The sequence below is a fragment of the Globicephala melas genome, chromosome 20, assembly GCF_963455315.2.
Source record: "Globicephala melas chromosome 20, mGloMel1.2, whole genome shotgun sequence".
NCBI lineage: Eukaryota > Metazoa > Chordata > Mammalia > Artiodactyla > Delphinidae > Globicephala > Globicephala melas.
Genome location: NC_083333.1, coordinates 12,580,746 through 12,606,535, shown reverse-complemented (window position 1 = coordinate 12,606,535; position 25,790 = coordinate 12,580,746). Strand labels below are relative to the sequence as shown.

The 25,790-nt window shown below is 44.1% G+C and overlaps 1 protein-coding gene across 7 annotated transcripts in view; it reads left to right on the top strand.

Moving 5' to 3' along the window:
* Nucleotides 1–2,762: 2,762 nt before the first annotated feature.
* The window catches only part of MYH10 (myosin heavy chain 10), a 134,389-nt gene continuing 111,361 nt past the window's right edge, over nt 2,763–25,790 (top strand). For 3 of the 7 annotated variants that reach the window (XM_030861445.3, XM_060290958.2, XM_060290957.2), the window contains exons 1-3: nt 2,766–3,087; nt 9,715–10,091; nt 23,707–23,863. In XM_030861445.3, coding sequence (XP_030717305.1) covers nt 3,072–3,087; nt 9,715–10,091; nt 23,707–23,863 — 550 coding nt within the window. In that variant the 5' untranslated portion in view covers nt 2,766–3,071. Of the gene's footprint in view, nt 3,088–3,215; nt 3,355–4,515; nt 4,538–9,714; nt 10,092–23,706; nt 23,864–25,790 lie in introns of those variants that run through there. The other 4 variants (XM_060290956.1, XM_060290961.2, XM_060290959.1 and 1 more) reach the window with 4 other exon arrangements.

The window sequence follows — 25,790 nt, the reverse complement described above, 5'->3', positions numbered from 1 at the left end:
AAATTACTATGGAGAGAGGACGAAGATTTCTCACTCTTTTGTAATGAAATTGTAGATTAGAAAAAAAAGGACAATTTTCAATCTATATATTCATAATGCCATTTTTTCCCCCAGTAAATCATCCTGTTACATATTTGTTGAACGAACCCTTCAGGTGTATATTTCTATCCTCTTTTTTTTTTTTTTTCTGCGGAACGCGAGCCTCTCACTGTTGTGGCCTCTCCCGCTGCGGAGCACAGGCTCCGGACACGCAGGCTCAGTGGCCATGGCTCACGGGCCCAGCTGCTCCGCGGCATGTGGGATCTTCCCGGACCGGGGCACGAACCCGTGTCCCCTGCATCGGCAGGCGGACTCTCAACCACTGCGCCACCAGGGAAGCCCTTTTCTTTTTTTAAATAAACGTATTTATTTTTGGCTACCTTCGGTCTTCCTTGCTGTGGGCGGGCTTTCTCTAGTTGCGGTGAGCGGGGGCTACTCTTCGTTGCGGTGCACAGGCTTCTCAATGCAGTGGCTTCTCTTGTTGCGGAGCATGGACTCTAGGCGCACGGGCTTCAGTAGTTGTGGCATGTGGGCTCAGTAGTTGTGGCACACGGGCTTAGTTGCTCTGCGGCATGCGGGATCATCCCGGAGCAGGGATTGAACCCGTGTCCCCTGCATTGGCAGGTGGATTCTTAACCACTGAGCCACCAGGGAAGTCCTGTATCCTCTTTTTAGAGATGAGGTTAAGGAATTTGTCAAAGATTAAAGCTCTAGTAAGTGGCAGAGGCGGATTCAAAGCCAGGTCTATGTGGTCCTAAATCCTGCATTTTCCTGACCTCAAAATGGCAAGAGGTTCAGGGATGGAGCTACATGAGGTGAGACTGGAGTTAGAATTCTGAGCCTGGCTGGCTAGATGACTGAGGTGGAGGGGGACATGATGGGGGAGCAAGGGAGAGGAAGGAATCAAAGAGGTTTCAAGGCTGGTTTCATTAACAGACAAAGGGAAGTTGGGAAGAAAGAGTTTGGGTGGAGGGATGAAGTGGAAGTGGGAAGAAAATAGGTTTGGGGCTTCCTGCTTTTGCAGTTGTCCTCCCATCCAGGTAGGGACCTCTGGCAGACAATTGAAAATGTAGGGCCCAAGGGCTGCAGAGATGCCATGGCTAGAGATGCATTTGGGGACAGTTTCTATATTTTTTGGGCCACACCACACAGCTTGCAGGATCTAAGTTACCCGGACTGGGGATCGAACCTGGGCCTCCGCGGTGAAAGCGCCAGAGTCCGAACCACTGGACTGCCAGGGAATTCCTGGGGACAGTCTCTTTATTATTGATTTCTCTTCAAGACTGACATCTTTGTGATGTTGAATTCTGGTGAGCTTCCTGCCCTCCTCTTCTGATGGTCCACTGAGTTTGTTTTAAAGTTATGGGAAACCACAGACTTGGTGGCTGATGGGGCTGTTTGTGTGTGAATGCTCTAAGCATTCAGAAATGACTTCGGTGGCTGGCAAAGCTGAGACTCAGGCATTAGAGATGGAGTGTTTGGTGTTCTCTAAAAAGTTTTTTTTTTTTTTTTTTTAATTCAGAAGAGGAATACTGTTCACATGCTAGGTATGGTTAACTTGTACTCCATGTGCAGGTTGCATTAAGGAGGACAGACTTCATGGAGCCAAGTCACAAGACACCTGGACAGAGGGCAGCTTACTCCAGGAGGCTGATGGGGGTGGGGGACAAGATGCACTAGGACAAAGGACAGTACAGGACCTGATTCGGACTTCCCCAGGAGGGACTCTGCACTCAGCTGCCTTGAAATCTTCTGCACCACCCCCTCCTTATCGTTTCCTGCCTTGTTTTGTTTTTTGCTTTATTCACATTTTACCAGACCGGAAGTTTCCTAGGCCTAGCCACTTACATCATAAATAATAAAATGCACCCATATTCAACACGAAATAACTACATCTTGCTGTAAAATTTTTTTGAAAAGGTTTGGATAAACTTCAGTTTTTGTAAGAAATCATTTTGTGACTTGTGAAACTTTATTATATTTATAATTAATTAATTAAGGGTCATGTTGCAGTTGACTAGATATTGCAGACGTTTCATTAAATATTGATTAACTTTGATTTTTTTGGTTCCCTTTCCTTATCTGGGAGCTTTTTTCTTCTTCTTCTTCTTCAGGTCTCAAACGCTTTCTAAGGCCTTTGAAAAGTTAATAGGCCCTGGGGGATAAGACAGCTCTACAGAACCTCCTCGTAGCCCCTCTCAAGTAGGGAGCTCTATTGAATGAATGAATGAATGAACGAACGAATGAATGAGGTTAAGCCCTTTTCCCAAGTCTTCTCTCCAAGGGGGGTTCGCTTCTCAATCCTCTGTAATCTCAGCCCAGCCAGGAGTCTGGGTAGGGAGACGTCTCCCCTTTCAAACACCAAAACCGCAGCAGCGGAGGAAGCTGTCCGGCGGCCGCCGCTCAGAGGGCCTGGGCAGGGTCAACCTGGAGCCGGGGGTCGCGACAGTGCCGGGAGCGCGGACCGCCGACTGAAGCCGGGGCCCCAGCTTCAGGGCCGGAGCGCATGGGCAGAGCAGCAGCCCGAGACTTGCCTCCCCTCCCCCACTGCAGGTGAGCCGCCGAGCCGCGGCCCCCACCCCCCCAGCTGCCCCGGGAGTGACGTAAGGCCTCTGGACCGCGCTCCGGCCCCGCCCCTGCAGGCAGCGCCCGCGGCCCGAGGCCCGCGACTCCGCGGTGGAAGGCGGTCCCGCTGCGGGACACGCCGGCTGCGACAGACAGAGGAGGCGGCGAGGCACTTTACTGGGCTGCCCCCTGCAGCCCGACGGCAGGACGAGGCGCGTCCAGGCGGAGCTCGGGACTGCGGCCGTGGCACACCTGCCCCGCGGTCCGCACGGCCGAGGCCGCTGCGGGGTCCGCACCCTCTGCCCCGCGGAATCGCGGGGCACCCAGCCAACCGCAGCTGTCCATCTCCTCCCGAGCCAGCCAATCGCCCGCGACTGCCCCGGCCGCACCTCCCGGAATCTCTGACGGGCGTGCGGCTCAGCCTATGAGATGGGGGCCTCGGAGGCCTGGGCTGGGAGCGGGAGCCAATGAGCATCATTTCAGGTGGGTGGAGGGAGCGGACCTCGGGAAGGTAGCTTCTTTCGGGTTGCTAACGTTTTCCCTTGGAGATGGGCGCGCAAACGGACCAGTGGGTCTGGGGGCGGTGGTGACGGGCGTGGAGCTGGCCCAATGAGGGTGGGAGGGGGTGGGGCAGCCCGGAGTAGCAGTGCTAAAGGAGCCCGGCGGAGGCAGCGGTGGGTTTTGGACTGAGGCGCCGGATCTGTGGTCGCGGCTGGGGACGTGCGCCGGCGCCACCATCTTCGGCTGAAGGTGAGAGGTGCGGCTTCCCGGGTCCGAGTGCGGCGCCCGGGAACCGAGGGACGGTTTGTGGGGGAGGAAAGGATCCCCGGCTGGGGGCCCGGGCGGGTCTGTAGGGCAGGAACGGAGCCGAAGCGGGAGCTGGGGAAGACAGAAGGGGTTCTGGGCGGAGGGTTTGTGCTGCAGGGGCCGTAGATTCGCGCAAGGAAGGACCTTGGGGGTGGTTAACGGGACCCCGGTGGGTGGAGAGACCCCTGGAGGGGCGGGGAATGAGGTCCTTGAGAGTGAGACCCCTGCAGGGATTAGGGCCTGGGTGTGCGGGAGGACGACCCCTGGGGGGCTGGGGATGGAGATCTGCGGGTGGGCATGTGCTGACCTGATACTAGGCGTGCGGGATCCGTGGGGCGCGGGGTTGGGGGGGCCTCGTGCCCCGGTGGGTGTCCCCGGGGGTCCCGCGAGCCTGTGCTTGCCTCTCGGGAGGGGAGGGAGTCCTGGGGCGGGCTGGAAAGCGCCATCCGGGTTGGGGGTGGGGGAGCGCTGGACGGGAAGGGCCACTGGGTGGGTTAGGCCGGGTCCGGCATCCCGAGTGCGGTGAGGGGTTCGCCGAGGGCTCGGAAGGCCGGCGGCGCGCCGGGACCTGCGGGGTGAAGGGAGCGGAGGGCAGGGCTGCGCACGGCCCGGGAGGCGTGCGGCGGCGGGTGAGGGTCTCAGCAGCCGGCCGCCGGCTTGGGGAGGGTCGGGCTCCGCTGGTCCCGGGGGAGCTGGGCGAGAGAGCGGGGGGGCGTCTTCTCAGGGGCTCTGGGTACGGCGGGGGCCGGGGGTGGACACCCGGCCAGGCCCGGGCGGTTTGGGGGGGCGAGGCGGGAAATGTGGCGGGGGCGCGCTGCAGCAGGGCGGTCGGGGGGGAGGGTCAGCCCTCGCCTCGGGATCCCTTTATTGTGTAAGTGATCTGGGCATGGCTCGGCGCGGAGTCTCTTCCTGGCCTTCTGCAGTGGGGGTCACACCCTGATCCCATAAAATCGGCCTGGAATGGGGTCGGAGGGAAGTTGAAGGCGCGGAGTCCCGGCGTCCGCGGGGGCTTTGTGGGCCTGCGGTGGGTGGATGCGGCCCGGGGACCGGCGAGGCGCCCAGCCTGGCCTGCCTGGCAACTAGGGCCTTGGGAAGGAGGTTGGCGACTCTGGTCTGAGCTCGGCTGGTGAGTTTTGGGTAACGTGGCCTCTGCCTATGACCGTTATCTCTGTTCCTTGGGGCCTCTGCAGTTCCCTTCGAGATCACTGCGGTGGATGGAAGGGGGTGGGGTGGGGTAGGGGAAAGCAGGCAGGGTAGATCCCGACTGCAAATGAAACAAAGACTGCTGTTTTCGCTGAATAATATAATATCAAATATAATACTTCGGCTTTGCTGAGATTTTTGTTTTTTAACATTGAAGCTGAGGATTCTTTGAGTCAGGCTTAATTATTCTTGATAGTATCTCACTCTGGAAAACTTTAATGTATTTATTGTTTCATTTCCTTCATCAATCCACCTTTATTAATTACTCCTTCAGTTCCATGCTTTTGATGTTTAAGTATGCCCTGTCTGTCACGGACGCTGGAAAAGTGGCCATTTTATGCAGCTCCTTACTTCTGCATCTTAAATTCAGTTCTTTCTCGTCCTTATCTGGAGAAAGCATATGGTGTAATTGTGTGATACAGCACTAGCTTTTGCTGCAAAGGGATGTGACCCGAGAGGTTGGCTTTTTATTTGGGCTCCTTAGGGAAATCATTTCAATGAAGACAGGCTGGATGGAAGGTGAGATGGAGGAAATTTTGAAGGGCACGTTGTATGGTGAAAGACTCTAGGCTTCAGCAGATGATGTACTTACTTGTCATATAGGAAGAATAAAAATTCCTGGTGTCGGCTCCACGTTTCAGAAACATTTAACACGGTGTAAAGATATTCACAGAGGTGGCTTGGGCCATGAATAGCGATAGTGTCCTTTTGCACTTAGTTTGTATTTCTGCTCATTTGGTTGAACAGGATACTGATAAACGAACAGACTTACAGGTCTCTGTAATGTAAGTGACCTCTGTGGTAGCGTTACACAAATTGGGACAATGCTGTTTTAGCTTATCCGTCTTAGAGAGATGCGCTATCATATGGATCCCTTATCCATCATTTTTGTTTGGCTTTTTATATGCAAGATATTCATAAAACTGTTTTTCTGTGCCTGTACCTATAGTAGGTGCTGGGAGGCAGTCGAGAAGTTTCCTGGGTGATATTTCATTGAGAGTCTAAAATGGCCTTGGAGATGGAGCCCAGGGGTGTGTGTGTCTAAAAGCAAATGAAGGGGATGGGGCTTTGGCTCTGTAGGGAGCTAATTTGTGCACAGATAAATGATTCACCCATAATTAGGCAGTTATTTCAGATGACACCAAGAACCTTCAGATTCTGTCTGTTGCAAAGATGTTCCTATTTATTCCTTTTTTTTCCCCAATGTAGGTTTTTTTTTTTCTATAAAATACAAAGCCTTTGCTAGATTGTGCTAGTGCGTTCATTGGCCGAGCCTGTATTCTTTTTTTTTTTTTTCTGGCGGCTTGTGGGATCTTAGTTCCCAGATCAGGGATCGAACCCCGGCCCCCGGCAGTGGAAGTACAGAGTCCTGACCCCTGGACCGCCAGGGAATTCCCTGAGCTTGTACTCTTGAAGCCATGATTGATAATTGATCCGAGAGGCAGTATGTAGTGTACTACATGCCCTTCAAAGTTTTCTCCTTCTCACCTTCCATCCTTGTAGCATGTGCTCTGGATCTGAACTGAGTTTACTCCCAGCTCTGCCCCTCCTTAGCTCTGTGACCTCCAGCCAGTTATTGGCTTTCTCTGAACCTTGGGTTCCTCATCTGTAAAATGGAGATATGAATAGTACCTACCACGTAGGGCTGTTGTGAGGATTAAGAGTTAATACATACATAAACTGCTTAGAATAGTGCCTGGCCATGATTAGTGGTATATAACAACAGTATCTGCTGTTTTCAAAATTCTAGTATTATCCTTTCTGAAAGGCAAAGCATTTGGGAGAGGTTTCCCTGTTAAATACCAGCATTATCAAGATTAGGTACCAAATGTACAATGGAATGAAAAAAATACAACATATTTGGCAACCACAAGTGAAGAGTTAAGATGAACAAAACATCTTCACTGGACTCAGGGACTCTGTCAACTAAACAAGGATTTGAGCACCTACTGCCTGAGTCCTCTGGTACAAAGGCGAGGGAGGGTTAGAAGAATGCCAGGAGAGCGGTGCAAAATGTTAGGAGAAGGCTAAGGATTAAATTGCCAGGTTGACCTGAAGAGAACTTCTGAAAGGGTGGCGTTGGGTTAGGATTTGAAGGAATGGTTAGCTTTTGGTGGTGGAGGAGAAGCTGAAGCTTACAGTGAGGGTGGGCACCATTCATGTAGTATTGATCAGTAGGTATATAGAGGCCCTCCTGTGGACCAGAGGGTAAGCTCACCGTATGGCAAAGACAGGAAACCATTCTCATAGTGTTTAGTTAGTTGTAGAAAACTCTGGAAAAGTAAAAATTAAAAGTAGTTTGTGATCCCACTACCCAGTGAAGACCCAATGACTATTTGTTTCTTTTAAAACAAAAAGAAAAAAAAGCGTTTATGTAATTTCCCCACACACACAAAATCGGGAGCATATTGTAATCACACGATTGTGATCTCTTGTGGGGTTTTTTCCCTTATATTAAATTATAGGTGGTTCCCCACCTAGGAAAAGTACATACTGATAAATTTAAAATGTGTTGATTTGATCAAATAATTTATAAATCCATGATTTACTTTTAAAAAAAGAAAAAAGACCTGCCCTAGAAATGACCTGTTAAGTTACTGTAATTTATAGTCATTTGTTAAATGTAAGCATATAATTACACGTGTAATGTAAAAGTAAAGAAATGTGGGCATACGTACAGGCAGCAAGGCAGTTTCTGAAGTGTTGTATGGGGTATACAGTTTATACCTAATAAGAATAAGAGTAACTTGTTATCGTATTTTGTTCTAGTTGGATATTTTCTCTTTTAAGAGACTGTCCTTCCTAAGGCAGAGTGTGTGTCCTATTGTCTGTATCCACATTCATCCAGGATAATTCCCATTTCAGAGCCATCCTCTTCCTAGCAGTGGGTAGCGAGTGTATAGGTTGGGAAGACAAAAAACTTGTTAATAATCTTATCAGTGCAGTCCGGAGAGGTGATGGGTTTTTGAAACCGTTCTTCAGAATGTACCTGTGTGCTTGAATATTTTCTCTATTGCCCTCTCCCACGTGGATGCCTAGGAAGGCAACTGCAAGTATAGTTAGAGAGCATATTAGCAATTCTATCGGTAGAAGTCTTAATGTTACATGTTTTGTGATTTTTTTGTTTGTTTTATTCTGTTTTGTGATTTTTGTTTTATCCAAGTGTATACTCCTTGAAACGTTAGCATATCCTTTAAATCAGGTTATGAATTAGTCTAAAACATTGGTTTTCAACCTTTTTTTCTACTCCAGCATACCTGGTAGTAACAGTGGTTCACCATGGCAACCAGAGAACTGTGGAAGAATGGTTCTCGAAGTGTGGTCCAGCATTATCGGGGAGTTTTTGTTAGAAATGCAAATTATCGGGTCCTCCACCCCAGACCTACTGAATCATAAATGCTGGCAGTGGGGCCCCGCGGTCTGTATTTTAATGAGCCCTTTAGGTGTTGCTGGCGCCCTTGCCAAAGTTTGAGAACCCTGCCCCAGGGCATGAGTGTTTGTAACCCTTTACATTGCTAACAACCAGTTTCTGAAGAATCTTAGCTATTTGATTCTAGTACCTTCTTACTGGGACTGAAAGGGCTAGTATCTTGTACCCACTATCAGTGTTTAATCTTTTAGGACAAAGATAAATAGATCCCTTTAAGAATCCGAAGAAAGTTATACGTGTTCTCCTCAGAAAAGCACAGATACACGAGAAAGTTGTACAACGTTTTTAGACCATTTCAGTGATTTCACGGAGCTTGAACTTTGTCTACAGCCTCGAGGTTAAGAGCCTCATAACAACTTTGGATGACTTTATGATTTCCCTTGCAGCCTTCCATTCTGTTGCCTTCCAAGAATCCCCATCATTTTGGGGAGAGGGAAAAGTTGGGAGGGTTTGATGGTTACTCACTTGCCTTCTTTCATTGACTTGGATGAGATTGGTAATAACCTGGAATTTGGAGTAATAACATTAGTATTTAATGATGGTGTTGGATTCCAGAAAGATATTGTCAGGCAGGAATGACGAGTCACATCAGAAAGGTGAGTGACGAATGTAAGATCCTGTCCTTTGATCCAAAAAGTCAATCCCACAAGTATAAGAGGAGAAGTAGCTTCAAGGACCACGAGTGGAGCTTTCGCTGACAGTTCCTTGTGAACCAACCGTAAATGAGCGCTCAGTAAACCACTTAGGTCTCGAGATACTGTTCATTGTAAAAGTCACAGAAGCAGTGCTTTCCCCAGTGTGGCCTAAGGCTGTGAACAGTTCCTTTTCTTCTGCACTGGTCAGACTGTGTCTGGAATATTCTGTTTGCTTCCAGTCCCCACACTCTAAATGGGCATGGAGTCTGTTTAGAGGCGAGAGACCAGAGTGGAGGAGTGAGTCCTGATGAAGGACGGGATGCAGGAGAGGAACCGGCGGGGAGCAGCTGTGGGCCTGGGAGTGGAGACCTGAACAGCCCCCATCACATACTTGAAAGGCTGGGTGTGATGCCAACTTACACGCTCATCCCCTGTGGTCTCGTGATCACACTGAGGCCACATGGGCCATAGCAAAGCTGCAGGGGGCTGGCTTGGGGTGATTGTAAGGAAGAACGTCGAGTCTGTTGTCTGAAGGTAGGATGGGAGGCACATTCTAGACCTGAGGGGCGGTCTGCTGGCAGCCACTGTGCATTTCTGTAGCTATCAGTACATCCTGGTGGTCCAGCAGCACTCCATGGGCCTTTTGTCATGAAACTTTGTTTTCTTTTTCTTCCTTTTCCTTTCCCTTCTTAAGTCCCTGTTTAATTTGTGGTAAGGGTGAAATAGGAGATGGAGAGGGAAAAAAGGGTGAAACTGGAACTTTGCTTTTCCCTCCTGCTTGTTTTCCAGCCGTCAGCGACAGGCTACATCTTGAGTGGTCCTCAGACGACCAGAGTCATCATTTGTGGTCAGGCCTGAAATTTACCTTGGAAACCCAGTTAGTACGGCCATGGAGAGGGCTACCGCAGCTCCTTCACTCAAAGTTCACGCTTTCTGTTTCCCAAAGCGTTTGTTTTAGGTTTCTTAGAAGAGTAAAATTTGTGAACCATCGTATATTTTGGAGTATCTGACTTTGTCCTCCTCCTCTTCTCGCAGAGGCAGTCGCTCTTGGATCCCTTCTGTTCACAATGGCACAGAGAACTGGACTTGAAGATCCGGAGAGGTATCTCTTTGTGGACAGGGCGGTCATCTACAACCCTGCCACTCAGGCCGATTGGACGGCTAAAAAGCTAGTGTGGATTCCATCAGAACGCCATGGTTTCGAGGCAGCTAGTATCAAAGAAGAGCGGGGAGATGAAGTTATGGTGGAGTTGGCGGAGAATGGAAAGAAAGCAATGGTCAACAAAGATGATATTCAGAAGATGAACCCACCTAAGTTTTCCAAGGTGGAGGATATGGCAGAATTGACGTGCTTGAATGAAGCTTCTGTTTTGCATAATCTGAAGGATCGTTACTATTCAGGACTTATCTATGTAAGTATGCCCTCTAAGTAATCATGTGAAGTGGTGACTGGGAATTAATGGAAATTACACATGCTGTCCTAATCGATGTGGAATACTCACATACTCTCTGTTTAACGTGTCTATTTCTATTAAAGATAGAAAGATTGTCCCTTGCTTACCCAAGTCTCGCTTTGCTTTAAATCTTAACACATAATTTTAAATAATCCAGTCTGCAATTAAATATACTAAAATGGTATTTGAGACTTTTGTGTAGTGGTGCTCTGGAGCTTAATAAGAGGGGGGAGAGCCTGTGGCAGAAAGATAAGGGACTTTCATATGGTAATAAGAGTTGCATTAGTGGTGGGATACAGACGGCAGATTGGTAGGAAATCCAGTGTATATCCAGGGGGTATAAAGTGGCGGGGCTGCAAGCTTAGAGGTTTCAGTGAGGAGCAAGACCAAGGTCATCGGGTACAGGGAAGTCGGAAAGCGGAATGCTGAGGTTTTTAAGAGGAAACAGTTCAGGGTGAGATTGAGGCTGGGGTTGTCCTGTGGTTAGCAGTTGACACATGTGTCACAGTCACTGACGGTGTTGTGACCATATAGAAGTTCCCGAAAGTAATAAGGGATCGGGGTTGAGAGGAAAATGCAAGCCAGATACTGAAAGAATCTCTAATGCCAAAAGAGGCTTGAAGGGATGGTAGACACGGGTGGCAGTGATTTAAAGAAGTCCGGGTAATTAGCAGCAACATGGATGGACCTAGAGATTATCATACTGAGTGAAGTAGGTCAGAAAGAGAAAGACAAATACCATATGATATCACTTATATGTGGAATCTAAAATATGACACAAATGAATTTATCTACAAAACAGAAACAGACTCCCATACATAGAGAACAGACTTGTGGTTGCCAAGGGGAGGGGGGGAGGGATGGATTGGGAGTATGGGATTAGTAGATGCAAACTATTATATATAAGATGGATAAACAACAAGGTTCTACTGTATAGCACAGGGAACTATATTCAATATCCTGTGATAAACCATAATGGAAAAGAATATGAAAAAGAATGTGTGTGTGTGTGTATAACTGAATCACTTTGCTATACAGTAGAAATGAACACAACATTGTAAATCAACTATACTTCAATAAAATAAATTTTAAAAAAGAAAGAAGGCAGGGTAGATAGAATGTAGATTTAGAATGAAGAGAAGTAGAGGGGAAGGTTGACGCTGTAATGGTCTGAATTTGGAAAAGAGAAGTTGAATTTTATGCAAAGAGTGTGGTACTAACATCCATGTATAATTCAGAACTTCAGCAAAGCAGAAGTCGTTTTCCCATCGAATTAGTTTATTTAGTGGATGTTTACTGAGCACCTACTATGTTCTAGGTGCTGGAGAGAGTGTGGTGAACAGGCCAGGCCAAATCCCTGCCTTTGTGGTACATCCTATACGGAAATAAAACAGGACTATGGGATGGCTTTCCCCAGCGGGTCAGGGAAGGGCTCTTTGAGAAGGTAGCATCTGAGCTGGAATCTGACTGATAGGAGGGAGCTAGCCATGGGAACATCTGAGAATGAGTAGTTCATTCATGACCTTTGCCAGAGTAGTCTGAATCAAGCCTGGTGGTCTCTTTCATTTTATTTTATTTTATTTTTTTCTCTATGAGTTAGGATGCAAAGTAAGGGTAAGAGGCACCAGGGTCCGGAAGGTGGCTTGAGAATGCATAAGGTTTGGAAAGGGGAGGAAGCCAAGGGTAAGAAAACAATTGGAGAGCAGCATTGGGAATCCAGCTGAGACTGAATAACAGAATGTGTAAGGTGGCCACATTTTTGTCTGGAGAGAAAGGAGTGGAGAGAGGGAGTGAGAAAACTGGGAAGTTAAGAGATTGTGGTCAGATCATTATGTTGACATCTGAGATTTGAGAGGTGAATCAATTTTGGATGATACCTGGTGCGGTGAATCGCAAAGGGCTGGAAATGCAGGGACATAACCAAAAAGCTGTGGAGTGCTGCGCTGTGGAAAGGAGCCTTTCTGCCCCCAGACCCCACCCTGCCCTCGAGGGCTGCTGCAGGGAGGAGAGAGGAGGGAAAGAGAAAGGGGAAGGAAGTTGTGGGTAAAAGGGAAGGAGGAGGGAAAAGACAATTTAGTCTTTTGTAGCCATTTATCATGATAATTCTAAGACTTTGCAAGTGTCTTTTATTGAGTTTGTTTGATTTTTTTTTCCAGCTTAATTCGGGGACAACAGGAGTGAATTTCTGGGTTTCTTTTCAAAGCACGGCCCCCTGGGCTTTACAGAAGGAGAATCTGAGTTTTTTCTTTTTTAAAAAATTTATTTATTTATTTTAGGCTGCTTTGGGTCTTTGTTGCTTCCCGTGGGCTTTCTCTAGTTGCAGTGAGCAGGGGCTGCTCTCCACTGCGGTGCGCGGGCCTCTCATTGCAGTGGCTTCTCTCCGTTGCGGAGCACAGGCTCTAGGCAGGTGGCCTTCAGTAGCTGCAGCACGCGGGCTCAGTAGTTGTGGCTCACAGGCTCTAGAGCGCAGGCTCAGTAGTTGTGACGCATGGGCTTAGTTGCTCCGCGGCATGTGGGATCTATCCGGACCAGGGCTCGAACCTGTGTCCCCTGCATTGGCAGGCAGATTCTTAACCACTGCGCCACCAGGGAAGTCTCTGAGTTTTTTCTTGAAGTACTAAGGTCACAGCAGAGGTGAGGGTTTGGGAGGATCATACCTTCAATTAGTGGGGTGGAGAAAGGGTTCCTATGGAAGATTCACGTTGGAGCGCTTGACTCTAAAGAAACCTACTAAGTGAATGGGGCTGTGGATGGCCGTGGCTGCTGAACACTGAGTGAAGGGTATAGTATTGGGCTTTGGAATTCACCCAGCACTTGAAATTGATCAATTGAGGTACCATGGTATAGACACTATAATAACTTGGATAGGACCTTTGGGATATATTTCTTTTCTTTTTTTAAATAAATTTATTTATTTTTATTTATTTATTTTTGGCTGTGTTGGGTCTTTGTTGCTGCACACGGGCTTTCTCTAGTTGCGGCAAGCGGGGGCTGCTCTTCGTCGCAGTGCACCGGCTTCTCATCGTGGTAGCTTGTCTTGTGGCTCGTGGGCTCTACAGCGCAGGCTCAGTAGTTGTGGCTCAGAGGCTCCAGAGCACAGGCTCAGTAGTCGTGGCTCACGGGCCCAGTTGCTGCACGACATGTGGGATCTTCCCGGACCAGGGCTCGAACCTGTGTCCCCTGCATTGGCAGGCGGATTCTTAGCCACTGCGCCACCAGGGAAGTCCATTGGGACATATTTCTATAGATAAGACATAACATATGTTCATTTAGGTAAGTTACTAACAGGTTTGGTTATGTTATTTCCTTATATTTTCTTTGGATTTAATCTCCCTAACTTCCACCTTCTCAGGTCATTTTCATCTTCTTAATAAAACTACTTAAAAACTGCAGATGTCTTCTCTACTGCGTTTTAGCTTACTTCACACATTTTGACATGTAGTATTTTTAGTGTTCTAAATATTTCCTAGCTTCTATTATTCCTTATTTAACCTATGAACCATTTAAAAGTATACTTTTAAAATTCCTAAATGTTGTTTTTTAAGTTATCCTTGTGTTATTGATTTTTAAATTAATATAGTCCATATAATAACACTCCTTGTTTTTGTGAGACTTGCTTCATGTAGCATATTGTCAGTTTTTATGAGTGTTATGTGTGTTTGTTAAGAATGTGTTTTCTGTTGGGTGTGGAGTTCTATATGTGGCCGTTAGACTGTGTTTTAATTGTGTTTAAATTTTACTAATTTCTCTTTTCTTGGTCTGTTGATTATTGAGAAGTGTCTTAAAATCTCCCAGTGTGTTTTCTCAAACTAAGTATGCATTCCTTAAAAATATAGTTTAGTTTTGCCTGTTGATGAATTTTTATGTGAATGCCTCTCTTAATACATACCTTTCTGTGTATTTTTGCTCAGCATTACAATTTTAAGATTCACCCACATTACTTTGTGTTGATGTAACTCAGTTGTTCTCAAAGGGTGCTCTACAGACTCCTAGGGTTTCTTTAAGACCCTTTCATGGGATCCTTGAGGTCCAAACTATTTTCATGATTATTGAAGACTTTATTTGCCCTTTTATTGTTGACATTGGTACTGATGGTGTAAAAGCAACGGTGAGGAAAACTGCTGACACCTTATCGTGGGTAAAAGCAGTGACCCCAAACTGTACTGGTGGTCATACTAATCCAGTTTCACTCCAGAATGTCCTTGGTAAAGCAGGAGGAATGATTGAATTTATTTCAGCTCTTGAGAACACATCTTTTAATATTCTGTGTGATGAAATGACAAGTATGCATAAAGCGCTTCTGCTGCATATTGAACTAGGATGGTTGCTTTGGAAAAAAGCACGTGTGTAGCTATTTGAGTTGCAAACTAAACTTGCTACTTGTTTTGATAGAATACCTTTTTATTTGATAGAATGGCTGATAGATAAGCTTTGATTAATTCACACTGGGGTATTTGGCAGACATCTTCTTGAAAATGAACAAAGTGAGCCTGTCATTTTAAAGGAAACAGTTGAATGCATTTGTTGACAATGATAAAATTTGAGTTTTCACATGAAAATTAGAATTTGTATCTGCCACTGTGAACTTGACAGCTTGTCAACACTTAAAACCTTCCTGATGAGAGATAGATGGCAATATTAATGAATGTGATTTTTTTTTTTTTAATGTCATATAGTGTGAAATGTCATCATTTGGAAGACTTGAACAATTCATTGAACCAGAGTTTTCCAAATGATGTGTACATGATGTTACAAAATCATGCCTGGGTAAAAGATTCATTCACCTGTGCAAGCTTAGCCAGTGGATTTGATGTATGTAAGAGTATGAAAAGTTCATGGACAGGGTGTCAGATGCTACATTGCATCTAATCTTTAAGAAATTCTTACTTGTCGAGTTTTGGTATAGTATCGAAGAGGAATATCTATAATTACATGAAAAGGCTGTTAAACTACTCCTCCCTTTTCCAGTTAAATATCAGTGTAAGGCTAATTTCATGTGTTTCAGTCAAAACAACATCACAGTAGACTAAATGCTGAAACAGAGTGTTGAGTGTTTTCTATTAAGAAAATTGAGTGTTTTCTATTAAGCCAGACAATAAAAGATTTGCAAATATAAAACTGTACCACTCTTCTCACTTTTATTTTGAAAAACAAAAGGTTATTTTTCATAAGAAATGTTATTTATTGTTATTTTTAAATGAATAAATACACATTTAAAAACTATGTATGTATATTTGTATAAAAATATATAAAACAAAAGATCTTTAGGATCTTTAACAATTTCTAAGAGTGGTAAAGGGCCCTGAACTATAAAAGTTTGGGTGTTTCGTTCCTTTTCGTGGAATGTAATGTTCCATTGTAAGATTTTTGCCCCAATTTATTTATCCTCTCAACTGTCTTTGGACATTTTATTTTTCCATTTTGTGGCTATTATTGTACAAACAGTGCTTCCGTGAACAGTTTCGGACGTGTCCTGGTGCACATAAGCATGGCTTTCTAGAAGGTGTATAACTAGGAGTGGAATTTCTGGGTGATATAGGACATGCATATCTTTAACCCATATCTTCAGCTTTTCTAGATAATGCCTAAGTTAGTCAGATTCCAGCAGGAAACAGAAGGCCCTCTAACTAGGTATTCTGTGAATTTAATAAGGGGACGATTTACAAACATGTGAATAGAGTTTAGAAAACAGATGCAGAAATGTCGCAGTATCCCAGCACTAGTGATGGCTGAGAGCCCTCGACCCATCTTCATCTTTAAAGGAACAAAGAGCTGTTACCTCAGCTGGGAGAGGATGCCACGTGGAGAGGGCTTCCTGGTAGGAATTGTGGCCGCCTTTAGAGGGAAGCAGACAACTAGCAGGGAGGGGCCTGGGGGATAAACATCCTGACTTCATTCTCCCCCTACCCTCAATCTCCTGCTGCCTAGCTCAGTTTGAAGCCAGAGGAGAAGGGAATTTGGTGATACATTTCTTAGGGTCAGCCTCAGTTCCATTTGGAATTTAATTTTGTGTGTGGTATAAGGTAGGGGCAAGGTTAACTTTTTTCCCCCAAATGGCGATTCAGTTGACCCAGTGCCATTTACTGAAACGTAGCCCTCTCTGCACTGCTCTGAAGCGCCACCTTTGTTGTGAATCAGGTGGTCATAAATGTGTGCTTGACGACCTGTTCTGTTTATGGGTCTCTGTGCCTGTCCGTGGGCTGACACCACATTGTCTTGATTATTACAGCTTTAGACTATGGCTTGGTGTCCAGTAGGGTAAGTTCTCTCATTTGTGTTCTTTAGGATTGTTCTGGTGTTAGGTGCTTTGCATTTCAGTATAATTTCAGAACCCACTTGTCAGTTTTTCATACACACACACACACACAACCTTATTGGAATTTTTATTGGGTTTTTGCTGATTCTATAGTTCATTTTGGAGGAGAAATGAGATCTTTACAATATCTGTTCATCTAGTTCATTTATTTAGTTCTTAATTTTTCTCAATATGTTTTAGGTTTTTTTTGTAGAGGCCGTGTATATCCTTTGTTGGATTTATTTTTTGTAGGATTTATTTTTAGGTGTTTGTTTGTTTGTTTTTGCGGTACGCGGGCCTCTCACTGTTGTGGCCTCTCCCGTTGCGGAGCACAGGCTCCGGACGTGCAGGCTTAGCGGCCATGGCTCACGGGCCCAGCCGCTCCACGGCATGTGGGATCTTCCCGGACCGGGGCCCGAACCCGTGTCCCCTGCATCGGCAGACGAACTCTCAACCACTGCGCCACCAGGGAAGCCCTAATTTTTATTTTTTTAATAAATTTATTTTATTTATTTATTTTCGGCTGTGTTGGGTCTTTGTTGCTGTGCTCGGGCTTTCTCTAGTTGCAGTGAGCGGGAGCTACTCTTCCTTGCGGTGCACAGGCTTCTCATTGCGGTGGCTTCTCTTGTTGCGGAGCACGGGCTCTAGGCTCGCAGGCTCAGTAGTTATGGCACACGGGCTTAGTTGCTCCACAGCATGTGGGATCTTCTGGGACCAGGGCTGGAACCTGTGTCCCCTGCATTGGCAGGCGGATTCTCTAGCACTGCGCCACCAGGGACACCCTAAGTGTTGTTTTTAAATTGTTACCATTAGGTAGAAATACAGTTGCCATGTTTTTTTACAGTTAACTTTTGTATATTGACGTTATATTCACCAACCTTACTAAGTTTATTAATTGATTATAGTAGTTTAGCTGAGGATTCTTTTGGATGTCGTGTTGCACACACTCATGTTGTCTGCAGATAATGACATTTTTATTGTTTCCTTTCTAATTCTTGTACATTACTTTATTGCATTGTCTAAGAAGTGGAAATGTTTGTTGTATAGTAGTGGTTAGTGGAGGCATCTTTGTATCATTCCCGATGTCAGAGGGAAAGTTTTCAATAGTTCACTATTAAGAATGACTTGTTTTGTTTTGAATATTTTTTTATTAGATTCAGGGAAGTTTCCTTTTGTTCCTAGTTTTTATCCCGCATGGATGAATTTTTAAAAATACTGATTGGTTGTTAATTTATCACATGTTTTTCCAGTTTCTGATCAGGTGATAGTGTGATTTTCTGGTTATTTTGTTATTGTAGTGAATTATATACTATATTTTTTAGTGCTAAGACTGACCTGCAAGGACCAAGTATTCTTTTTATGTATTACTGGATTCCTGGATTTTGTTTGCTGGTATTTTGTTTAGAGTTTTTGCATCTATATTCATAAATGAGATTGACTTAAAAATTTACTTTCTTATGATGTCCTTGTCACACTTTGCTATCAAGATTATGCTGGCTTTATAAAATGAATCATGGAATGTTTTATCTTTGTATTTTCTCTGGAAGAGCTTGGATAAGATTGATGTGATTTCATTTTAAAATAATGATGTAGTTTCCTTTGTGGGGACGTTTTTCTTTCATAGATACAGAATTTTTCAGATTAAAAATTTTTGGTGTCAGTTTTGATATTGAGTTTTTCTGGAAATGTGTCTATTTCGTGTAAATTTTCAAATTCATTGGCATAGTGTTGTTCATAATACCCTCTTTTTTCCTGTAGGATTTGTAGTGATGTCCTCTCACTCCTGACACTGATAATCTGCTCCACCCTTTTTAAAATGAGCCTCACCAGAGGTTTATCAATTTTACTAATCTCAATCATCTCTTTTAATTACTTGAGCATATTACTGTACAAGATAATAATCCAAGGCAATAAAAGTAGCCTCACAGGGAATCCACATATTATCTTGGATTCTAGTCACAACTGTTGCCTTACGTGCCACCTACTGTATATAAAATTGTGAAGTTAATTTGAGGCTCTGCATGACACCAAGCTAGTCCTAGAGTTTTGCTCTGGGCAGGCAGTTAGATGAAGGGGATCGAGCACGTGTAGATCAGTCAGGGATTTACATCCTTCCCAACTGGGCTTTGGGCTGGTCTATTTCTGGCATACTCTAAACTCTCAGGGTGTAGCAGTTAGGGTTCTAGCTGAACGCCTGGGGTATTTACCCTCCTCTGGAGTGGCTTTTTTTAAAAAAAAAAAAAAAAAAAACCAAGGTCTGCCGTGCTGTTGAATTTCCCGTAGTCTGGATTTTGTTGACTGCATACCTGTGGTGCCTTCTGTACGCTGGTAGTCGGATGCGGCGGCTCGATCTGATTCAGATTCAGGACGCACAGGATGCCAGCTGTCTCTCAGTTTACAGTGTTGAGATGGATCAGTGACTCAGTTTGGGCTTCGTCAGGTTGATTTGTGCTTTAGGAGTGTCTACCTTCACCCGAGGGTTTTAGAGCCGGTGGTGGGCACTGTCCTGATCCATCATTTCATTAGGAAGCAAAATGGTGGTAGTCTAATGTCATCATTCCTTCTGTTATTATTAGCTTGATGAATTTTTTTTTAACTCAATGTGTATTACAACACCTCCCCGCCCCAACCAGGCACAGACAGTTTTCTTCAAGTTTATTTTTGATTACTGTTCTTTTTACAGAATTTTGACCTTTTTTCCTCCCTAAGGAGCAATGATTAATATTTTAGTTATCTTTTCTTTGCTCTCCATGTTCATCTTTCCTCTGTGTATTTTTTAAATTGGTTTTATCTTTGTGCCTTCTTTTTCTTTTATTATTTACCTTTGTTTTATCTTTCTTTAAGAGTCCATGTTGTATTACATTCTGTTGCAGCCATAAATCTATTCCCTAAAGTTTTCTTTTAGCTTATTTTGTAGAGAATGTCCAGAGGTCATTTCTCTCTCTGAATATTCTGGAAGATGATCTTTTCCTTATTACATAGGGTTGTTGTTGTTTTTTTGGTTGGTTGGTTTGGTTTTTGCGGTACGCGAGCCTCTCACCGCCATGGCCTCTCCCGCTGCGGAGCACAGGCTCCGGACGCGCAGGCTCAGCGGCCATGGCTCACGGGCCCAGCCGCTCCGCGGCACGTGGGATCCTCCCGGACCGGGGCACGAACCTGCGTCCCCCGCATCGCCAGGCGGACTCTCAACCACTGCGCCACCAAGGAAGCCCTGTTGTTGTTTTTTAAATACACATGTGAATTTTATCTAGGTGTGGTGTTTGCAAATGGTGTGAGCGACCTATTCTTTCTTCTCTTCCTTTCCTTTTTGGGCGGCGGTCTGATTTCTTCTGAGAGCAGCGGTCGGGGTGTAAGTTGGCCTGATGCTCCCAGTTCAATCCCCTGTTCCTAATGAGAGACTGTTGTATCTGCTCTGTTGCACTGATATCTATACCTGCCTCTGTTTCCTGGTTCTCTAATCCTTCAAAGCTATGAAGTAATAATGTATATGCATATCCCTGTTTTCTTAGACTGAGGCCTGACCCTAAAGGATAGCAACATTTCCCAATACTGGATAGGAGATGGGCATTCCCGGCAGAGTGGTCGGCATATGGAGAAGCCTGGAGGCATAAAGCAGCACAGACTGTTGGGAAAATTTCAAGGTTGTTTTGGTGCTAGTTTTTTTTTTGTTTGTTTTTTTGTTTTTACATCTTTATTGGAGTATAATTGCTTTACAATGGTGTGTTAGTTTCTGCTTTATAACAAAGTGAATCAGTTATACATATACATATGTTCCCGTATCTCTTCCCTCTTGCATCTCCCTCCCTCCCACCCTCCCTATCCCAGCCCTCTAGGTGGTCGCAAAGGTGCCAGTATTTTTGTATAATACCTGTTACTTGGTGTCTTAAAGCCTTTGCAGACTTCTTCAAGGCTTTGCAGTTCTTCAAAATGTTCTCATGGCTTTAGGATTCCAGTGTTTCCAACTGTTCAGTAGGCACTCATTCTCCTGGGCTCCCTTATTGTAATGAATCTCCTTTTAACGTGCCACAATCTCAATATGTTAAAAGGAGATTTAGTATCTTTCCCCACAAATCAAATGATTTTTCCCGTCCACTTGTTACTTTTCCATCTCTAAAGCTTGACAACCTTGGAGTCATGTTTAACTTGACGACCTTGGAGTCATCTTTACCTTGAGGCTTGAATGGTTTTCTCTATTCAGAGTCCTGACTGCTGTTGAATCTCCAGCCCGCTTTCTTCATGACTCATCCCAGCTCCGTTTTTGTCTTGTTTTTCTCTCCTGTAGGCCTGTCACTGTGCCTGGAGAGGTCTCTGCCTCCTGCTGCCCACCTCTTGCCCCTTCAGTCTCTTCTCCATATGGCTGCCAGGTTTATGCGGTTTCAGGAATGCCTCTTTCCTTCCATCACTCTTCTCTCCAGGACCTCTGATGCCTGATCCCCTAGAGTGGACAAAATCTGCCTGTCTGGGCTCTTTTCCCTCACCTTCCACAGAACAAACTGTTGTCAGCTAGACTGCACTTCACTCTGCCGTGGATATACCCGGCCACCAAGTTTTACATTCTTACTATTTTATTTTATTTTTTTAAAATTTTAAATATTTATTGATTTGGCTGTTCCAGGTCTTAGTTGCGGCATGCAGGACCTTTGTTGCGGCACGCGGGCTCTAGTTCCCTGACCAGGGATCAAACCTGGGCCGCCTGCATTGGGAGCACTTAACCACTGGAGCATCAGGGAAGCCCCACGTTCGTACTATTTTAATAGGAATTCCTTTATCCGTCCTTTTAACCTACTAGTCTTTAAAAAGAACATCAGAGACCCTCTAGGTCTGGACTTAGTACCTAGTTGTACGGTTTCCGACAAGATGGCCATGACCTTCAGTGGGGTTTGTCGTGTGTTCCGCTCCAGAGTTTCTCTGTTTAAAAGGCTTGTTCATCTTTCTTTTTCTGTATCACTCTCTTTTCAGTGCCTTATATTATGTCTTGTTTGCTTAGTGTATCTTTATTGTCCTCATCCCCTAGAGCGTATAAGAAGGTGCTTAGTATCTTCCTCATGTATTCAAATGCTTAATAATGAGTTTACTTTGAACTTAAGGCCTCCAGAGAAATTAGCAACACATCGCCCTCCTTCCGTGTGACTTGGGGAGGACAAATGTGGTACAGTACTGGTTTCAGCGCAGGAGCCCAACATTTGAGCTAATTTTCAAGATAGAAGCTTAGCTTTTTAAGCACTTCAGTTTACTATTTCCACTTAAACCTCTATTACTGCTTCGCTTTGGCAAGCATAGGATACTGATGATTATTCAACCTTGTTTTTTTGGTGAGATTTACCCATCTCTGTAATCTTCGTCCTCAGAAAAGTCCCCAACACATGATAGACACACACGTTGGAATGATTTCTGATTGCAAATGTCCTCATTAGGATCTGTTACCATGCCGTACGTGCTACGGGATGTTAAACGGAATTGGCGTATTTTGACTTCCTTGGAGGTTTTGGGGTTTTTTGTTTTGTTTTGGCAGTCTGTAATTATTTTCCTCTTACAAAAGAGTGACATGCAGAATTTGTAGCTTCACGATCGACTCTTATCTCATTTTTGAAGGAAAAAGTGGAAGTTGTATATATAACAATTCATGGAGATGTGTAGTTATGATTTGTCAAATTTCCTGTGTATAAATTAAACTCAATAAAAAATTAAAATGTTGAGATTGCCTCTCCTTAGTTTTCTCGCCCTTAATAAAATCTGTTTTTATTGTCTCTCGTTGCCTTTTTGTCCTGTGGGTGGCAGAGAGAGGCTGGCCTAGTTAGACTAGAGACTAGGTGGAAGGTGCCAGGCTGCTGGGTGGGTGGCCTGAGAGCCAGCCCGGGTTCTTGGAGGTCTGATGCCGGACACGAGAAAGCCAACGGCTTCAGGCCCAGCGGTCACCCAGGGAGGGGCAAGTAACTACTGTGGCCTCAGGCAAACAGTTATCAGTTTAGCAATCAGGCAAACAGCCCAAATCAGTGAGCTCAGGGCAGGGCCCTTGCTTGCCTTTGTCTTATTCCCAAGCGCTAATCTAGGTAGGAAGTGCATTCCACATCCGAGCCTCCGTTGGGAGGGAAGCAAAGATAAAGGAGAACAGCTGCTGAGGTGGTTCTGATCACTTAAACTTTTTTTTGGCCGCCTTTCTCCTTTCAGCATCATTCACCGCAACGTTCAGAATATAGTGGGCTCGACAGTGCCTCCTGGTGGCCACTGCCAGGACTTTCAGCCTTTCTGAACACAGCTTGTTGGTTAGAAGCCCCTCGGTACTGCCTGGGGAGCTGAGCACCACTGGTCCTCGGCCTTTTCTAAGATCCTCTTGCCTTTAGATTTAGAATCACCCGAAGTAAAGGGTCTGCTTCCCGGTGCAGCTGAGGTGCCTTCAGCCCCACCAGGACTGGAGCATCTAGCAGCAATCCTAACCGCTCTTGATTTTCCATAATTCCCAGAGTCAGTTCTCAGAAATCATTCCATGTGAATTAAAAAAACCCCAAAGGCAAAAGTGCTCCTAGTATTAATTCTGAGCAATGATTACCCTACTGATGAGGAAGGTTTTTATCTTCTAGACTAGTGGCTCTTAAAAATTTTTGAGGGCCCCCCAAGAGCTTTTGTTTATATTTCATGATATTTACTGTGTTTAGAAAGTAAAACATAGATTTTAAATATTTATCAACTCATTTAAAACTAAACCTATAACAAGTTGACATAAATGATTTTTATGAAAAAACCCCTATATTTTCCAAAGCAAAAAAAATTAGAAGAGTAAAAATGTTTTACACTTAAAAAAAAACTCTTTAATAATAACCTTTCCAGATAATTGTGGATATTCTCCTTTGATACTGTACCCAAACTTGGCCACCGGTATTTCCTTAAAGATGAGTTGCAATGTGGAATCTGAAACTACCTTAATGAACGTTTCATACCTCGTACACTCATGAGAGAATGAGTGTGAAAAAGCAAATGACATGTTGTTTGAATAATGACCCGTGGCTTCATGAAGCCATGAAGCATATATTATTATTTCCATTTGACAGATGAGGGAATTGAATCTAGGAAGTACCACTTAATAGGCTCTCTGTAGGAGAACTGCTTGTGGTTTGGAATTGCCCATTATGGGTGAGATTTAATTTTAGGGATAGATTAATTGTGCAAATGATAAAGGTCCCCTGTTCAAATTACTGTGTGGTTTGTCTCCTGATTGGATCCTGTGGATATATGCAGTTGTTTTTTTTTTTTAACACTGTATTTTATTTTTATCTATTCTAGACATATTCTGGACTCTTCTGTGTAGTCATAAATCCTTACAAGAATCTTCCCATTTACTCTGAGAATATTATTGAAATGTACAGAGGGAAGAAACGTCACGAGATGCCTCCACACATCTATGCCATATCTGAATCTGCTTACAGATGCATGCTTCAAGGTAACTGGAAATGTTAGAATGCTACTCAGAATTTCTTAAGTATAATTTGGGTTTTTTTAGAATGCCTCAATCTTTTCTACAGAGGGCTTTACTTTTTTTTTTTTAAGATTAGAAAGAAAAGTTATAGATGTTTATTGTAGAAAAATTATGAATTCTTAAGATTAGACTAGGCAATATGACCATCATCTATAGGCATCCGGTAAGTATGCTTGGGGCTTCATAAATACTCCATGTTAATTTTTCTGTTAAGAAGCATCTAGTTTTTATATATATTTGATCTCTCCACCACAAGCCAGTATAATCAAAGCTCTACTGCATTCGTTTTTAAAACCAACAGGAAGAATAATAGAAAAGGTGGATGCATCATTGGGGAAAGAAAGATTATAAAATATTTTTTATTTAAATGCATGAAAAAGGACCCAACAAAAGTTAAACAGCATGTGTGGAGTTGGTGGGTTTTGATTGTTTCCTTTTTGGGTTTTGAATGAAATATAAATTTGAAGAGTCCTTAATTGGAATTATGGCTTCAGACGCAATGATTTATGGAGGAATTTTTTTTGAAAACTAGAACGGAGCAGTTTTGAATGCATTTAACATTACTGAGTAACAAGACTGCATTTATTTTTTTTTCCTTTTAAATTTTTTTAAATTTTAATTTTCTTGAAGTATAGTTTGATTTGCAATGTTGTGTTAATTTCCGGTGTACAACAAAGTGATTCAGTTATATACATATACATGTTCTTTTTCTTTTTTTCTTTTTTTTTATTTTGGTCACGCCACATGGCTTGTGAAATCTCAGTTCCCTGACCAGGGATGGAACCTGGGCCCCGGCAGTGACCCCGGTGGCCCCTAACTACTAGACCACCAGGGAACTCCCTTATATATTCTTTTTCCTTCTTTTCCATTATGGTTTATCACAGGATATTGAATATAGCTCTCTGTGTTAGACAGACTGCATTTAAACGTGGGACTTCCTAGCACTCTGTGAAATCTTATAGTAACTCTCCCTCTCTCTCCTTTTATTTTTTTAAAAACGAATTCTGTAAAGTAAAATAAAATCTACGAGGTCTTCAGGAAGCAGAGTATGCTGCATCCACCTGTCATCAAATCTCAGGTCCTGGAAAGGCTGCCTGGGTGCTGGGTCTAAAGGGTAGTGTGAGGGAGTTAATACCCATTTCCTAGTCAGGTATCATCTGGATTCTTCTTATATACCAGGTCCTCGGAGGCAAACAGGAGGTGCTTTAGGACTAGAATAGCGGCATCGATGGGTAAGAAGACGTTCAGAGTCCAAAATGAGCTTAGGCTTAAAAAAGATTCAATTTAATAACCCTTTCTAAGGTTCAGAGCCAAGAATGTTAAGAAATGGCCATGACTGTGGTAAACTGCAGTCAGGTGACGGAGAAGGAAAATCATCAGCTTTTGTTTTGTGTCTCATTCTGTGTCTCCATTAAGAAGAATGATCTTTACATGCAGAAAAGTATTTGTATGAATGAGCAAACTGCCTTATATGGGAGAAGAAATTGGCCAAAGTACACTCCTCCTCTGATTGAATCCATATTGTCTCTTCTAAACAAATACATTCTCACAGCTGAGACTATCGAACCCCTGTTCTTTGAAGTATTATATAGAACAGGAGTTTCCAGAAGGCGGGGATGGTCTCACATTATATAATTCTAATTTTTAAAAAGAGGAAGAGGCTCCCCTTTATATTAAGATCAAGAGCTCCCACTCTTGATCTATACCTGCCAAGAAACATTCTAGAATCTACTGTTAATAGTCTAGAAACAGCATGAACATATTCCTCACATTACTTTACACTGAGTAGGAAGTGGAATATAGTAGACAGTGTTATCAGAGAATTAGGACTTCTCCATGGCGTTCCATGGCCCCTGTGATCTCCTCGTGGTTGCATGCTGCAAAGTTGTGC